The sequence below is a fragment of the Suillus fuscotomentosus genome (genome assembly GCF_016647785.1).
Source record: "Suillus fuscotomentosus strain FC203 chromosome Unknown F5891scaffold_100, whole genome shotgun sequence".
NCBI classification, from domain to species: domain Eukaryota; kingdom Fungi; phylum Basidiomycota; class Agaricomycetes; order Boletales; family Suillaceae; genus Suillus; species Suillus fuscotomentosus.
Window position 1 is genome coordinate 624 of NW_024539612.1, and position 17,469 is coordinate 18,092.

General features: G+C 49.0%; 7 protein-coding genes across 7 annotated transcripts; 5 read left to right on the forward strand and 2 right to left on the reverse strand.

The window, feature by feature from the left end:
* Positions 1 to 215: 215 nt before the first annotated feature.
* Positions 216 to 1,137, forward strand: F5891DRAFT_1196426 (uncharacterized protein; the record flags this gene model as incomplete). The annotated part of the gene is made up of 3 exons (XM_041368290.1): positions 216 to 404; positions 455 to 769; positions 832 to 1,137. 3 exons carry the CDS (start codon positions 216 to 218, stop codon positions 1,135 to 1,137), a joined length of 810 nt encoding a protein of 269 aa, XP_041218967.1.
* Positions 1,138 to 3,919: 2,782 nt separating this feature from the next.
* On the forward strand, positions 3,920 to 4,598 carry F5891DRAFT_911629 (uncharacterized protein; the record flags this gene model as incomplete). Its single annotated transcript, XM_041373635.1, has 2 exons — positions 3,920 to 4,046; positions 4,120 to 4,598. Coding segments are annotated over 2 exons (606 nt in total), but the record flags the coding sequence as incomplete, so codon positions are not given.
* An 829-nt stretch (positions 4,599 to 5,427) lies between these two features.
* On the reverse strand, positions 5,428 to 5,742 carry F5891DRAFT_1196428 (uncharacterized protein; the record flags this gene model as incomplete). Its single annotated transcript, XM_041368291.1, has 1 exon — positions 5,428 to 5,742. The coding sequence occupies one exon, from the start codon at positions 5,740 to 5,742 to the stop codon at positions 5,428 to 5,430; it is 315 nt and encodes a 104-aa protein (XP_041218969.1).
* Positions 5,743 to 6,375: 633 nt separating this feature from the next.
* Positions 6,376 to 7,773, forward strand: F5891DRAFT_1196429 (uncharacterized protein; the record flags this gene model as incomplete). The annotated part of the gene is made up of 4 exons (XM_041368292.1): positions 6,376 to 6,552; positions 6,605 to 6,761; positions 6,817 to 6,995; positions 7,048 to 7,773. The coding sequence occupies 4 exons, from the start codon at positions 6,376 to 6,378 to the stop codon at positions 7,771 to 7,773; spliced, it is 1,239 nt and encodes a 412-aa protein (XP_041218970.1).
* Positions 7,774 to 11,422: 3,649 nt separating this feature from the next.
* Positions 11,423 to 12,497, forward strand: F5891DRAFT_1196432 (uncharacterized protein; the record flags this gene model as incomplete). The annotated part of the gene is made up of 3 exons (XM_041368293.1): positions 11,423 to 11,435; positions 11,486 to 11,548; positions 11,602 to 12,497. 3 exons carry the CDS (start codon positions 11,423 to 11,425, stop codon positions 12,495 to 12,497), a joined length of 972 nt encoding a protein of 323 aa, XP_041218971.1.
* Positions 12,498 to 12,848: 351 nt separating this feature from the next.
* F5891DRAFT_985906 (uncharacterized protein) lies at positions 12,849 to 13,493 on the reverse strand (the record flags this gene model as incomplete). Its single annotated transcript, XM_041377668.1, has 2 exons — positions 12,849 to 13,277; positions 13,299 to 13,493. The coding sequence occupies 2 exons, from the start codon at positions 13,491 to 13,493 to the stop codon at positions 12,849 to 12,851; spliced, it is 624 nt and encodes a 207-aa protein (XP_041218972.1).
* Positions 13,494 to 15,684: 2,191 nt separating this feature from the next.
* F5891DRAFT_1066791 (uncharacterized protein) lies at positions 15,685 to 15,980 on the forward strand (the record flags this gene model as incomplete). Its single annotated transcript, XM_041363119.1, is given in 3 exon segments — positions 15,685 to 15,739; positions 15,753 to 15,754; positions 15,798 to 15,980. Coding segments are annotated over 3 exon segments (184 nt in total), but the record flags the coding sequence as incomplete, so codon positions are not given.
* Between the last annotated feature and the right edge of the window lie 1,489 nt (positions 15,981 to 17,469).

Here is a 17,469-nt window from a genome sequence, read left to right on the forward strand (position 1 = left end):
ACCACATTTGTGATCCACAAATTCCACAATTTAGCCAATGACATTGTTTGGGATATGTGGCATCGAGAATTGGGTCACAGCTTACGATTACTTGTGGCCACATTACCGGATTGAGCCTGTCATTGTAAATCACCACAACAATGCTTTTGAAGCTCCAACCGTATAATTAAACAGTGTCCGAGCTGACTTCATCTATCACCCCACTGCAACCAGTCATGACTGATCATTACCAAATGCTCCATAAGTCTGCTGCCAGTAAATTTTCCATCTGGGATGCAGCGGAAATATTCGAATACGCCACTTCCCGATTTACAGTCATTCACATCGAATTAATGAAAAGTAAAACCCAACACTCCAGCTCGTATCAGCACACATTCGTGAGACACATCATCTGGGAAGCGGAGGTGAGTTTATGCAATCGTCCCTGAAGAGATTTACTGATAGGCACCGGCAGCGCTTTGTATTTCCCTTTGTCAACATCTGCGCTGCCATGAATATCAACACGACACTGCCGGCATATCTGAATGAGGTTATCTTGCTCATCACATCTTTCCAGACCGAGCCGTACTACGATCACGGGAAACTGTTTGCCGCATTCAAGGCATGCCCGCATGAGTCGCCAACCCATCCAGTCGACATCAATCGGGTGGTCCGTGACTATCGCCACGCTTGGTGGAAGCACAGGTTCGACCTTGCGCCGTTCGATATGCCTCTTCGGATGTCTGTTGCTTCGGTGAAGGAGCTGGTGACCGACCACTTTGCTCAGCGGGTGAGTGATTTTTTTTCCAGATTATGATGCGATCAGTATTTCTTACTACATGCATGCATTAGCCTAAAATGGCCAGCATGGTGCCGACACCAATTACGCACGCCCGCAGCGATGATCCGCTCCTGCAACAGCTGCAGGTTCTCCGGGCCGAAGTTTCATATCTTGGTATGGAACTCGGCCGACTCCTTGTTACTAAGCTGGATGCTACAAGGGAGGCTGTGGCTGCATTAGATCGTCTAGAGGATCCTGTAGATGAACTTCGCGAGGCAATGGTAGCCTCCCACGCGGCAGTTGCAATGTTGCAAGGGCATTACGACAATGGCAGGCTGGGAGGACCTTCATCCGTTGAACCCTTTCCCGGTCTTTAATTACTTCCGCATTGAAATAATGTACAGTAGTCGAGGAACAGCTTCTTCATTAGCATATTTTCATGTAGTGTCTCTCTTCCATATGTCAATATCCTGCCAAGTATAATCCCATCCGGTTATATGAGACATGCGTGGGTTTGATCAATTACGTTCATAAAGTTGGATCTCGGCTCGCTGTGTTACATCATCAGGATGAGTGCCGCATGGCCAATTGTATTTAAGATGCACATTTTCTTGAACAAGACCTGCGTATCTCCCATTCAATAATGATATCGCATGAGTACTGGGAATCCTACCATGAACAGCTTGGTGCCCTTGACCTCGCCTGTCATCCGACATCGTTCATCCCCCGGGATTGGGCCCTTAATGTCGCCGACATAGCAAGCGAATGGGTCGAGCAGCAGTTTGCAGCTCATATAGCAGGCAGACCGTTGGTGCCCGCGCCGCCCGAACTTGACCCGGAAACTACGGTTGCTTGCGGACAGTTGGCCTCCGTGCTGGCAGAGGCATATCAACACCCCGGTAGGCTAAACCGTACATGTTTGTAGTAAAACTGGATATCGACGTCATCCGGTACAACGAGGCGTTGGCCAAACGGGAGTCGGGACTGAATGATTCTCATGAAGAATCATTATTGGCGAAGTTCCCCCCCGCTGAGCGCCTGGTGTTGGAACACCCGTCGGTGGTGATCGATGCCGGCTATCGGATAATACTCTGGTACCTTCCGGGTGCGCTTAACTGGTCGGTGAAGGTCAGTGCGGGATTGCATTGAAGCTGCATCATGCTAACGGGGAGGAGGTAGCGTTGACCTGCACCAAACTGGTTCGGTGCATGGATGACTAATGCTCTCCCATGAGCCTAATACCCTAGAAATCACTACGAAACCATTTCCCTCTATTCTAAAGCCAGAATGCAGCTCAGACAAATATTTCATTTCATCTTTTCAATGGAACTCGGACAGGCTGAATATTTTTGTATATTTAATTCTGCGATGAATTTTGCTTAGTCATCCTCAACAATGACTCAGGCTGAATCCCACACATGTCAGGTGACTGTGAAAAATAGTTCTCGCATGGGTTACCCTGGGAAAACTTCCTCAAAACCCTAAATACTTGCCTCGCGTCATTTTCTCATTCAACAAAGTGACATCAGAACGGAACACCAATGATCATGAATATTTCTCTTGCAGTGCACAATCAGCCTGTCACATGACCCTTCAGTCACATGATGCTAAATCACATGATCTTAAGTCAGGTGACTTTTGATCCAAATCAAGTGATGACAGAACACTCAGCCCAAGCATGCTGACTAATGCTGACTAATTATGGTCTCATTTGGTGCAACATAAGCAGCCCCTGCAAAATGATTTTTGGTACCACTGACTAAGCTCACCCCTCATAGATGGCGGGAAAACGTAGCACAGCCACCCTTTTTTTTTTGTATATAAGACCCAAATTTTTGCCCAAAGAAGAGAGCTTTTAAGCCCCACTTTCAGAATAAAATTGTGTGTGAAGTGTGATCATTGTCAACAACAGTGACCAGGGCTGTCAAGTACCTTCAGCAAAGTCATTGTAACCAGTAGTCAGCCAGCAACTTTCAGTAACCAGCAAGCCCCTAAGCTCATCAGCATCAGCATTCAGCAACACCCTTAGCTCATCACCACCAACGACGACCAAGACCTTGAGCTCACTGTGCTCAACGACCGACAGAACTTTTTTTTTGATTTTTCTTCTTTGATTTTCTAGTTTTCTTCTGTCTCTTTTTCTCTTTCTTTTCTTTCGTTCTTTCTTTCGTTCTTTCTTTCTTTCTTTCTTTCTTTCTTTCTTTCTTTCTTTCTTTCTTTCTTTCTTTCTTTCTTTCTTTCTTTCTTTCTTTCTTTCTTTCTTTCTTTGTCTTTCTTTTCTGTCACTCTTTTGTTTTTCTCTTTCTTTTTTTTTCGTTCTTTCGCTCTTTCTCTCTCTTCTCTCTCTCTGTGATCCTCTCTCTTTCTTCTCTTTCAAGTTTCAGTGCTAAGCTTTCATTCATATTTTCAGAAGCTTTTGTGTTGTCTCTTTCATCCATCTAGACTCCGAATAGTTTAGTGGGGAGACTTTAGGGATTGACAGTAACACTTGACCTCACTCATCTGAGTAGTGATACTGAGCCAGGATCTTCCTTGTCTGCTAGACTTTAGTTGTTGAATAGGGGACTTGGTACTGAAACCAAGGACGTCCATTCCTGATTCTGTTTAATACTCATCGTGAGTTCCTTGGCAGCAGGTTCAACAGTGAGCTAAGAGTTCTACTGAGCATTGATTAGTCTTGACCTTTGATTCTACCTGTTTGTGCTGAGGGGGTTGATTGCTGTAATTCCACACAACTCTTTCGAGATACGATTGTTACAAGGCATTGTTGTTGAAGGAAGGTTTGAAGAGGTGTCTTTTTTTTTTCTTCGTTTCTTTTTTGTCATCACCATACCGTTGGGTTGACTAGTTTTCTTTCGTCTTTCAATCACTGCCATACCGTTGGAGTGATTTCATTTCAGTTTCATTTTTGTTGGATTGACTGCATTGTTGCTGACCTTACAGAAGTACTGTGGTCTGACATAGCTTGGGAAGTGTAAACAGCCACCCACGAACGACCACGTTATCAGCCATTGGTATTTGTCTGAATCGCTGACCGTGGAGATATTTGTTTTTATAGGTGTTTATCTATAGATCATCTATCTAAGAAGACAGCGTGATATGTACACCGCCACAATCGGGATGGGCAATCTATTGAAACAGAGCATCACCAGTGGGAAGATGTCCACGGGACAGGCGAGTAAATGGCGAACCCATTCAACCAATTTTTATGCCTCCCAAGAGCCCCAGTTAAAGCCCGGGTGCATCAATATATCGCCTTGCTGGTTTCAACAGGGACACGAGGTCTGTTTGAATTTTCTGTACTCAGGAAATGTTTAATATCAAATAGTGTCATGGGCCCCCGCCTGTGAACCCGGAAGATGGCTTTATGCCCGAAGTCTCCGCTACCTTGAAGGGGGACAGGAGCCTGTCGGTCATCCAAGACATGCAACGTCCGGGTCTCATATCTTCAGCCGCCCTTCGTGTAATGCACCCGCAGTTATACCGTGCATCTATATCCACTCATATAGAGCTTGGGCATTGGGCAGACAAGCAAGGATTGGATGATATGTGCAAGTTCCTTCAACATTGGACATCCGTCTACACGGGAGCGGCAATCATGTGTAACAGGAAGTCGCCAAGCCATCGAGATCCGAAATGCCCCCCGGAAGGTTTTGATATCCTTACCTGCATAGGCGGCTATGGCCATGGCGTAATGCAATTGACCAACTTGGGCATCGAGCTCGCTTATGATCCGGGTGTTATGGTTAGCTATTCTGGCCGGCTCGTGAGGCACGGCGTTCAAGTTGCCGAGGGAGACAGAATCGTCTGGGCTTGGTTTATGCGCGATAGCGTGCATAATTATGCTCGGACCCCGCGTACAGAGTACGCAAAATATAATCTCGCGGATTTTGCGATATACCACCTAGCCCAATACAATCAGGCAGATTTCATTCGGTACCGCGCGTTGTAGTTCATTTTCGGTTGATGTCGCCTTCAAAGAGACTGACAATGTGGCTCATATGACATTTTTCGTTGCATCTTCTCGATTCTTAATGCACCATCGGTCATATCCGAGAAATAGATCGTCATATGCAGATGGACATAATAATACTTCATGTAATTTTATAGGGTTGTCTTTGTTTTCCTTAGTCAAATTTTCACTTAGATATGACGTTTATTTGACTTTCATGACGCATTCGGTAGATGATCCTCCGATTGCATTTGCCGGTTCACTATAAGAGGATGTTCTACCGGCCAGAGTACCAACATGTACATCGATGTCCGGACGGGGATAATTATCAAACTCTTCGGAAGCTGACAGAATGCATGTCCATAGTTTCGGATGTGTCGCTCATGAGGATCCGGTGCGACGTACTATCTTGTCAACTTTCGGTGCACTGCCTTGGAAATGCAGCTGTCCCGATTTGTGATACGTTCTGACACGCTTCGCCAATACATACTTGGTAAGCAATCAGTTCAATGCTGGCACGTTCATCCCGGTGGAAATTCGCTTGACCATATCGTTCAGAGAGCCGATAACGCACCCTTGTCTCTTCCTTCCGAAAATTCCTGTCATGGGCTGCAGAGTCTATTCCCGCCGGATTTAAATTCTGTCTGACGCTGACTTGGACGGTGGGAGCACGATTGAGTTCAGGATTCATATGCAAACATCATCGAACATACGTTTACCAAGATAGTTCCGGTGTGAACTTTGTCCTCGTCAGTTGATTGGAACTTCTTCCTCCTCTTCCGACTTGGGTCCATCTGCGATACTTGCCGACCTGCGGCGCTGCATTTCCGGGTTTCTTATTGGCGCCCGCCCCAAAGATATTACGTTTGAAGGGGAGGTGGGGCAGAGTTTGCGCACGCGCAGCCGTTGGGTCTGGTGCTGGTGATACAAGCTCCGGTTCCGTCGCCCTCGCACCAATCGGATTGTCGAGGGATTTACCGGATGGGAAGCCGATGACATAACGTGGTCCGAACCCATCGGTTGCGGGCATTCCGACCACTGTGGAGAGTCAGATATGTGGACCGGTTGTAAGGCTGTTGTAGAGCACAACCACGGCTACCATAGGCTAAACCCAGTGGATCTACGTCACGAATGGTCGATCCACCATTGCTTCTGGAAGATCCTGTACGGCTTTCCGGGTATCCGACGCACCGTTTATGGGTGAGAAGCGGATTAAGGCCTACTGCGCCTATGGAAATTTCGTCATGGACCGTTTTACCCCTTTCCGGGTATCCGATGCACCATTCATGGGTGAGAAGCGGATTAAGGCTTACTGTGCCTAGAACATCTCGTCATACACCATTTAACCCCTTTCCGGGTATCCGATGCACCATCTATGGGTGAGAAGTGGATTAAGGCTTGTTGCGGTGCCTGCAAGATAAACTACCTTCGATTGCGACAACAGATGCACCGCAACAGGCCTTAATCCACTTCTCACCCATAAATGGTGCATCGGATACCCGGAAAGGGACAAAAATTCCCAGGCAAGGTGTATTCTCACAGAAAATCAAATACCCGGTCACGGGGTGTTGCTGCTTGGCTTTGTAAGTGCATTGTTGCTGCAGCAGTGAGCGCTCACTGCAGTTACCGCTCGAGACGCTATCACTCTTGTTGTCAACGTCAGATGTCTGGACCGCTCCGCCTGAAACTCAACTGTATTGTCTTGGGCGATAATCCTCGCCGTATTTTCCCGGTCGACATTGAGCGGACGGAGATTGTTGGTGACCTCAAAGAGGTCATCAAAGACAAGAAAAGGCCAGAGTTTGACCATATTGCCACTGACCGTCTTGAGCTATGGAAGGTGAGTGATCTGATGCCTAGGATCGGATGTTGATAATCTGATATTTTGGAAGGTCGACCTGCCCGTCGACGAGATGATTGAGCACAATCTCAACAATCTTACACTGGACCCAACGAAATCCCTATCACCTGTGGATGAAATGGTAGAGATTTTCCCCGATGCTCCTCCGCGCAAGTATCTGCATATTATTATCCAATGCCCGCCTGCCGGTGAGTTGTCCTTCGATATTGCCACCCTTTCCTCAATGATCGTGGTCCGACTTAGTGTCTTCCGGACCGCTCCACCTGAAACTTAACTGCATTGTCTTCGGCGATGATTCTCGCCATATTTTCCCAGTCGACATTGAGCGGACGAAGACTGTCGGTGACCTCAAAAATGTTATCAAGGTCGCCAAGAAGCCAGAGTTTGACCATGTTGCCGCCGACCGTCTTGAGCTATGGAAGGTGAGTGATATGATGCCTAAGGTTGAATGTTAATAATCTGATATTTTGGAAGGTCAAGATCAATTTGAATGATATAGACTTACGGAACGCGATCATAGACGGCGGCGTCGAGCTGCACCCGTTAACCGAGCTGTCTGATGTGTTTGCGGATGGAATAGAGCGCGGATGCATTCATATCGTCGTAAAACATCCTGCCGTTGCACGACAAATTCCAGCTGTTGATCGGCGAATCGCTTATCTCAAGAAGGGCGCGGGTAGTCCGTCGGCCGGTGCAAAACCATCTGCATTCTCAACCAAGCAGGACCAGCCAGAGTACCTTTGCAACCGTCCTAGCAGAGCCGCGGACCCTGTTCCCATTACTCTTCTCGAGCCTATCTTCGCCGAGTTCGTGGATGATTGTCAAAAGTATGAACCAACTGTCCACGATAACGACTTTGTTTTGCAACTTTCAGAAAAGATGGCCTCCTTCTATCCCAATGAGCTTGCGCGGATGAATACATTCCGGCAAGTGCTCCGTGACTATGGTATTATACTCAATGCTTCTATGGTTGGCTCGACCGGATGTACGACGGACGGACATATTTTGTCTACCAACGGACAGTTTGTGCTGATGATAATTGAGGGGAAGAACGAGATCGGAAGTGGCACTGCCGAACCATTCATGGAGGCGATGTTGTACTACCGCAAGTTTATGGAAGACTTGAAGATTGAGATGGCGAGGCTCTGGTCTTTCATTCCATGCATCCATATTATTAACGGTTCTCAAAGTCGAACGTAGAAAAAAATTCACAGCAAGATTTTGCGTTGCCGGTACGGCATGTTCAAACTCCGCCCTGCCCTGTCACTCGACATCGTCATTACTGGCGTCGATGGTGCCAAAGATTCAATCCGATCACCAATCGTTGTCGTAATAAACGCCCTGAATCATGTCACGCTCTGGACAGAGAGGTCGAGGTGGTGGAGTTCGAGCCGGTGTGTCCGCCAGTACGGACACTGGGAAGAAATGCACTATTCATTGGGAGGGGGTTCGTAGCGCTCGTACAGAACGTCTCCTTGCCTGGTGCAAGGAAAACGAAGATGCACGGATCAAGCTGTTCTCCGATTCTGCAAAGGATGCGAAGGAGCAAGGTCGGAAGAAGAAACAGAGCGGAACTTCGAGAGATACCTTTTATTCACAGGTCGCACAAGCCGTATTTTCGAATGACGAGGATCCGGAGGTCAACGACTTTTCAAGGAGGACCCAAAGGCATTTATCAAACCAGTTTCAACTCGTTTCGGCACGTATGTATCCCGTTCCTGCATTGTTTCTCCTCCCACTAGAATCACTGATCAGATGTTTTAGGCTCAAGAAAAAATATAACGAGTTCAACAAGGAGCTCAAGCAGTCAGGAGCCGGAAAGACATATGCAGAGCTGCAAGAGGATCCAACGATGAAGTCGTTGATTGGTAAGTTTTAGCCGCTGTTGAACTGCACATGTCTTAATCGTATCTCTGTTAGATACAAAGCTCGAAAAATTTCCCTGGTGGCCTGAGCTTCATGGCTGGTGGCGCACAAACCCAGCTTTCAATTACGCCTTCTCTACAGCGGATACAGGGCAAGATTTTGCGTCCGCTGCATTAGAACATTTCGCTATCTCAAAGCAACCACAAGCACCGGCCGCAGGCGACGATGACACTCACACAGATGAGGATGCCGAGGACGGAGAAATAGTTGAGATCAGCGCTCATACTACAGGTGATGCTGGCATTATAGATGCACCAGATGATATGATGGTTGACCAGCCCCCCTCCATGGAGTCATTCGAATCACCATTGTCAGCACCATCCCCGCTGTTATTTTTGGACCATGGTCCTAGCGACACGCCCAACTCATTCTCACTCGCTCCATTACCACACTGGTACCAACGACCCCAACCTCCTCCCATCACAACTTCCAACACACACGGCGTGATATCGCTGAACTCTCCTGAGCGCTCACCAGTACCCAATCAAAGCACCACCCACAATTCACCTTTCTTTTCTGATTTCAAGGAGTCATCAGCTAGCCCTCAATCCACACCCATTGACTCGGAAGATTCGGACATTGGTGCTAGCCGAGCGCTGCAGTCTCTTCGCGTCAGCTCACTCAAAGGAAGTCGCGCAAGTTCACCCTCTCTTTCTACAAAGCAGTCTCGTGCACGTGCACCTACTCAGAGTGCTTCACCTCAATCTAGTCGCCCCCCCTCTTCATCACGCAAACGCCCTGGTGGCAGCACTCTCGATCAGACCTCTGCCGCTGCAGATAGGATGTCTCAGACGGCAGATTCCATAATGACGCACCTTAACAGCAAACGTGAGGATCGTGTGGAGCACGAACACTATAAATGCATGAAACTTGAGACCGAAATTTGGGCTCGTGATCTCAAGGCCCGCAGTGCTCGTGATGAGCGGGAGCATGCGATGCGTCTATCTGACCAAGATCATCAGCACCAGCAGGAGAGGATGACTCAACAGATGGAATTTGCAAGAATTGAGATTGAGCTATCTCGTGCACGTCGGGAGGAGGAGGAGGCTCGAATTCGTCGTATTGCTTTGGAGCGCGGTCTTGATCAAAACTAAGTAGGTTTGCACTATGTTGTCACGTAACAGGTTTTCAGGAAATGCATTCCATGTTGTACTCGATGGTGCCAACTCAGAGAGCTCACTAAAACGCTCCTTTCTCGAGCAAATCTCAAGCACAACTGACCCCTCCTAGAGCTCGCCAAAACGCTCCTTTCTTGAGAAAATCTCAAGCACTACTGACCCCTCCTAGAGCTCGCCAAAACGCTCCTTTCTTGAGAAAATCTCAAGCACTACTGACCCCTCCTAGAGCTCGCTAAAACGCTCCTTTCTCGAGAAAATCTCAAGTGTGACCTTGCGAGCCAAAAGGAATATGTATAGGTACAAGTACATTTAATATAATACTAACTACCTTCGCTCCAACGACGAAAGCAACCGCGTCTTTAACGTGTTACGAAAATCCTGCCCCACAGTTCCAATGTAAGTCTGATCACCTACTGCGCCACCCTGTTGCTGATCATCCTCTCCTCCGTCACCGTCAGCTCGCCTCAATCTCCGAGTTTGCTGATAGAAGCATATGTTCGAGTCTTCGCGGTTTTCTGTTTCCTCAATTTCAACAATTAAGTTGTGCAGAATGAAGCACGAACGGATCCACATGTTCGCGTAGTCGAGGTCCTTCTGGCTTTGGATTGGGATGCGAAGCTCCCGCAGTGATTGGAACCGGCCCTTGATAGAGCCGAAGAAGTGCTCTGAACGAACGCGGACCTAGACACTGGGTGAGGACGACAAAAGTATATTAGTACTGATGCTCACTGTTGACAGGTTATAATTGAATGTCCTTTGCTCGGCCGTCAAAGACCCTCCCGCTGGCCGTTTGTACGGCGGCACACACCAAATTCGCGCAGCATACGCCAAGTCCGCCCACAACCACTCTCCCGCACCAAAAAACGACTCGGGATGCCGGCCAACCGGGCTTCTCGTGTAGAGGGGACGGAGTCCCATCTACACAAAGGAAACCGCCGCGCCACTCACGACATGTCTTCTGCTCCACGTACGCTTTTGCCCGCTCTCGCTCAATCTGGTCCTCACGATCGAGCGGATCAAAATGTATGGCGCGATCATGCAGTTGCAAGATCGCGATCATGACTCGCTTGTAGCAGTTGTAGATGGTCCCTACGGACACTCCAGCCCAATCGGATATGTCTTCAGTAGTCGCAGCATTGCCATAATGGCCGACACCATTGAGAAAGATCGCGAGCTGGACGGCGACAGGAAGTTGTGGATTATTTGAGTTATTATGGAAAATGGGGTGGGCTTGGATTAACGTTGTGAGTTTGTTGAATACCTCTGCATCAACGCGAAGCTTGCGGCGAAACTTTTCAGGTGAGAGCAGCGCCCATTCTTGCAGCAGGTGTAACTGCGGTGCGCGAGTCAGAGATGGACGCACGTCAAGTACCCGACACTTCTCCACTTCATCATGCAGTGCCCCGATCGCATCAATAAAGTGCGTAAACACTTGATCGCACATGTCTGGGATATCGAGTGATAGGACATCAGAATATGCTGTTGAAAGCGAGGTTACTAGAGAGCTGATGGACAACGTGGATATGACGGATGACGTCGGGGACTCCGGCCATGTTGGCGATGCGGTCCGTATGCTGACATCTGACCCACTATCACCATCCGATCCCTTATCAGAGCTATTGTCAGAGCCCTCCTCGAGGAGCTGATCCACCATAAATTCAATCAACTCCATGTATCGCGCAATCGTAAGGTCATTTGTCGTTTGCTTCAGACTACGAAGTAGTTTTTTGCGATCCGATTCTCGAGGCATCTTCCGATGTCGTTGCAGAACGTTATCAATATGATGGTCACGGTAAGGTACGATGATGATGGGCGGTGGTAAGATATGAGCTTGATTTGTCATCGTCGGAGTTCTAATTATCGGCAAGTCGCAAATTTCTTACCTCTTGAAATTTCTACGATTTTAACTTTGAGGACCGCTATTGTCTTCGGTTAGTTCATTTCACCAGATTAATTGCTGAAGCTTTTTATTGATCACAAATAGGGGCATGCATTGGCTTTTCAGGCTCTGTTTTCACTGAAAAAGTCCAGTCCGATGTCCTGGTCCCTATCATTCCTCTGTTTTGGCATTCAACAGACCTCCGCATGCAAGTGATGGCAGCTCGTACTTTCGGGGCTCTCAAAATTGCTGTCGAGAAACTCACCAAACTATACTCCCATCCAATCCCGACCCTCGAACCCGAAGATCCATATCTTAAATGTCCCTACCCTCGGAGTTATACCAATTCCACCGGTTTCATTCAGGAATTCTCGTATGATGAGACTCAAATCCTCAGGGATCGACTTATTTTCTTCAGGGAAACCGTCGGCGATGCGGCTGGGAGCAAGATATGCATGAAGTTTGTCAGGCACTATTCCCCTCAGGCTCACGAATTCTGTGCCAGCAAGGGGAACGCCCCCAAACTTATCGCCTACAATTCTTTACCCGGCGGCTGGAATCTGGTGGTTATGGATGCCCTTGATATTGATAATGATTGCTTTCCGCAACGACCTGGCTCATATCGACTGCTCAGTGAGATAAGTGTTTTGGACCGTCAGCCGCTGAAGGAGACCATCACCTCTCTCATCCGGGAGTTACACAATCACAATGACGGCTACGTTCATGGCGACCTTCGAGATACCAATTTTGTTGTGCGGGACGACAAACACTTCATGCTGCTCGATTTCGATTGGGCTGGACCAATCCAGCAGACACATTATCCTATGTATGTCAATCGGAAGGATATTCGACAGCCTGACAGTGCGTGGGATGGGCAGAAGATTGTGGCGGAGCATGACTTGGATATGCTGAATTATCTATTTCATCCTGAGCAAGATGTTCGGGAGCCAGCTGCAAAGCGCCGCCGTATATTTAGTGAAGGGTCGCTGATGGTCATTTGATTCATTTATAATTTGTTGCATCACCAATTTGGTAACTACCAGTCTGTTTTTTTGATCATCAAGCTATCATACAATGACTTCGGGAGAATGGCGACATAGATTAGTATCTGTTGTGTTGTAGCTAGCCAATTCGATTATTGCCGATGACACAAGCGTTCTCACAAGTCTCGGTGAGGATTCTACCGTACATAGATGGAATACATGACCTCATTCTCAGCGGAGGCAGCGATAAAATGATTTCAGAGTGGACAGTACCTTACAACCGTGCAGGATCTTCCGGAAGCAATGGTAGATAGGGCCTTTGCCGATGTAGATCCAAAGGGTTTAGCCTATGGTAGCCGTGGTGGTTCTCTACAATAGTCCTACACTCGGTTCACGCATATGACTCTCCACAGTTGTCGGAATGCCCACAACCAACGGGTTCATATAGAACCCGGCCGCTGTCAGACATTTCCCCAGCGAGCACTCCCATGGAATATGTCGGATGGTCCATCCGTAGCCCCTTGCCAGCATGCAACATATATGCTGCACACATCCGTCACCATTCTCGGGAATACACACAAGTTGAGTCCACCCGTCGCCTTCGCCGAGACCAAATCTACGGGCTCCACCATTCTCGGCAATATAAGACGAGCGGGCCCATCCGTCACCCTTTCCGATTCCACAATCATGGGTGGAAGGGTCTATTCCTGAGTCCCTTCCAAGCACATTCAGCCCATCTGCCACCATTTTCGCGAACAAATCAGCATGTTCTGGGCCCATCCATAGCCTTCCCCGAGACTCCACCCGACATTATTATACCCATGGGGGACTGGGCCCGTCCGTTGCCTTTTCCAAGTCCAAACACAGCGGACTGGGCCCATCCGTCACTGTTTCCGAGACCACATCTGCATATGCACTGGGCCAATTTGCCTTTTCTGAGATCAAATCCACGGTGGGCCCATCCGTCATGATTTTCAAGATTACATGCAATCCGCTGGGCCTATCCTCGCACATTTTGGGCCCATCCGTTGCCCTTTTCCCGAGCATGCCTACAAGCCGGGCCCACCCATATATGCATACATGCTAGCTGGGCCCATCCGTCACAATTTTCGCAAATCCGCCTGGCCCATTCTCACCCTCGAGCATGCAGGCCCACCCAGTCACACATTTTGGGCCCGCTCATCTCTATGGACCTCACACCTCAGCCCAACCACCAGTGTCGGTGTGGAAGTTGGGATCAGTAATCTGCACCGGCTGCTCGGGGCGCAGACACTCCAGCCACTCCCGCCACTCCCGTTCGGCGGACCGATTCGATCACATCTTATTTACCATATCGGATAAGTTGATCTGAGTCGTGTCCGAATGATACCGGATCTCTGTTGGGGTATAAATTCGGTAGCTCAACCAACCGACTGCGCATGCAAGTCAATACAAAGCGATGTTGTGTCGGCCGGAGCATCCAAACTGGCATTGATGTATGTATCCGGAAGATCCGCCATCAAGGACCGGATGTGCGACCGACATGATTGCACACACAAGGGAATGCAACTGTTCAGATGTGCAATATGTCTGGGACACCATACCTATGCGAATCCGGTATTCACAGCATTGGTCTGGTGCCGTCCGCCGGGCTCAGGTGCCAGCCTACCCATAATTAATGGAGGACGTGCCTGTCAGCCAGTCTCGGAATCAAAGTTTGTGAGGACCCTTGGGTATGGTCATGTTCACATCTGGGCCCATCCGCCAATACCGGGTACAACTGCCTGCCCATCCGCTGGTCTCGGGTACGTCGGCCCAACCATCATTGATGAGGACCTTGGAATGGTTGGGTCCATATCTGGGCCCATCCGCCTGTACCGGGTATAAGGGGCTGTCATTCCCTGTCCAAAAATACTTTTGGGCCCAGCCGGTACCCCAGCAGCACACATCCTGGCCCAATATATTAATGCATGCTTCTTCTGTATCCCTCCCGGTCCTTCCATGGCTGGCCCACTGGTCTATTGACTATTACCCCGGCCTACAAATAATTCATCATTATACTGTATGATGTTGGCCCACCCGTCACTACCGAGGATTGCCTTCATGGCTGGCCCGCCCGCCCTATCTCCAGTCCTTCCATGGCTGGCCCACTGGTCTATTGACTATTACCCCGGCCTACAAATAATTCATCATTATACTGTATGATGTTGGCCCGCCCGTCACTACCGAGGATTGCCTTCATGGCTGGCCCGCCCGCCCTATCTCCGGTCCTTCCATGGCTGGCCCACTGGTCTATTGACTATTACCCCGGCCTACAAATAATTCATAATTATACTGTATGATGTTGGCCCACCCGTCACTACCGAGGATTGCCTTCATGCTAGTGCTGCCGCAGTCCGGTTCCGAACCTCGGTTCGAACCTGAACCTTTCCGAACCGGACGCATGGTCCGGTCCAAGGTTCGGCCAAGACTCAGAACCGAACCTTTCCAGAGGTTCGGGGTTCGGGCTGGTAGTGAATAGGTTCGAACGGGTTCGAACCTCTCAATTTTTGTAGGCTTTACACTTTTTTAAAAAGATGTAAGTATTTACTATGTGTCAATATATGCAAATGCATGTGTCTGCAACCCGCGCAGGTTTGAGCCGGGTGAAATTGACGCGGTCCTCTGTCGCGCCTGCCGCAGTCGTGACGCGCTGTGACACAGTACTGCACCGTCACAACATGTTCAAACACTAGGTATCTTATGTCGCTATATGAATTCCAAACACTTTGAACTCTTGCTAATGATTAATATAGGTAAGTACTACTTGGGAATGTTATGAGCCATGCTGATCAAAGTCGTTGCTTATTGTTCGCAGGAAGTGAGTATGTCAAGATTTTCGAGCTCGAACCATTCTGATCCAAATCGTTGGCGGACCAGGCCACCGTTCCTCGTTCGAACAAGAGCCGTGCTGATCCAAGACGTTGGCCACCGTTCGCAGGTCGTGAGTGTGTCGATCCTCGTTCGAGCAACAGCCATGCTGATACAAGTCGTTGCCCACCGTTCGCAGTTCGTGAGTCTGTCGGTCTTCGTTCGAGCTCAAGCTATGCCGCAAGTTACCGTGTTCATCCTCGAGGGTCTCAGGTGGAGACCTGTCACTATTGGAGGTACGTCTTATTTCAGTTGTGATGATGCGATAATGGACGACCACCTTTCACTACAGGCTTTGCGCATCGCGCGACGATGCAGGTCGTGTGCGCGGTGATCACTGATCTCAAGTTTTTCACTTTTGGTTTTGGCCGCCGGTGAGTGGTATCGTTCATCTTTCCACCTTTTCTCATGCCTTACTTGAAAATATTAGAGTGTGTCCTGGTCAACATGTCGCGAATCGGTCCATCTTCATCAATACGGCTATTATTCTCTGGGCTTTCCGCCTTTCAGAGAATCCTGCAGCGAAGATTGACACGCTTGCAATCTCGAATACTGCAACCGTACATGCTGCTGCGTTTGAGATATGTTTAGAGAAGAGGATCGATGAGAATGTGATCAGGGAACTATGTGCACCGGGCAAATAAAATGTGTTTATTTTAGAAACTTGAATTCAATCTTTGTACAAAGAAGTTCTCCTTGCATTAGAGTCTTTTCGTTGTCTGTCCGACTCGAATTACATGACAACTCATGGTCTCGAGCCTATACAACCACAGATGGTCCAAGCTTAGTCGAACCTGGTTCGAACGCGAACCGGACCCTCCCGAACGCGTTCGGTGACGTTCGGTCCAGGGTTCGACCAAATGGCTGAACCGAACCATAGGTTCGGTTCAGCGTTCGGAAAATTTGCCCCAAGAACCGAACCGAACCGGACTTCGGCAGCACTACTTCATGCTGGCCCGCCCGCCCTATCTCCGGTCCTTCCATGGCTGGCCCACCAGTCTATTGACCATTACCCCAGCCTACAAATAATACTGCATGATGTTGGCCCACCCGTTACCACTGAGGATTGCCTTCATGGCTGGCCCGCCCGCCCTATCTGCGTATGGGCCGACCTAGGATGGCCCGTCTAACTGGGGAGATTCTCAACCTTTGGCTGTCCATCTAAGTCGGAAATAAAGTACTGAATTATGTGATAGTAGCGCCAATTGTGAACTTAGTCACAGCAACTGCGCCAGCGCAAGCTAAAGTGGCTAAGTGTAAAGATCAATACTACGAGAGTCGCGCAACGCAGGATACGACCATTAGCGCTAATGCAACAGCTGGACTCTTCTATCGCGCACCCTCAAATGTTGTACTTGACAGAAGGCCACCAGTTCCTATTCTTGCGCCTCACGCGCGCGCCTTTCCTGCGCCTTCGCGCGATTCACGCGCACCTCAGCTATCAACTGCGCCAGCATGCAAGGCTATACCAGACTGCATCACTTTAGATCACGAACTCAGGGCCGCGCTCGCAAAGCGCGCTGCAGGCGCCTCTTCACCTTCATCATCAGCACCATCTCCTTCACAATCTCCATCATTATCCGCATCATCATCACCAATCACAGCATCAGTAGTCAGGGATGACTATAATCATCTATTGCACACTAACGCGCCAGTTGAAACATGCGCGCCTATCGCTATCACCTCGCCAGAAGTCAGGGATGACTCTAAATATCTATTGCACAGTAACGCGCCCATTGTGGATGTTATTACGCCATCGCTTGAAACACGCCCGCCTATCGCATCGCTTAAGGAAGAAACCTCGCCAATCGCACCATCGCCATCACTGCTATCGCCACTCGCATCATCAGAGGTCAGGGATGACCCTAAACATCTATTGCACCTTAGCGCGCCTATAGAGGAGCCTCCTGCCGCATCAGAGGCTCAAGTTGCACCTTGCATCAACCAGAGTTTGCCTCTGGTAACTCCAATTGTCACTAACGATTGTGCGCATGTCGCGCTTTTTGCTTCCAGTGACTGTCGCGCACCGGTAAAACATCCGTGCATCACGCTGCACAACCACCAAGCAGAGCATGTCTCAGGCGACCCTGGCGCAACTCAG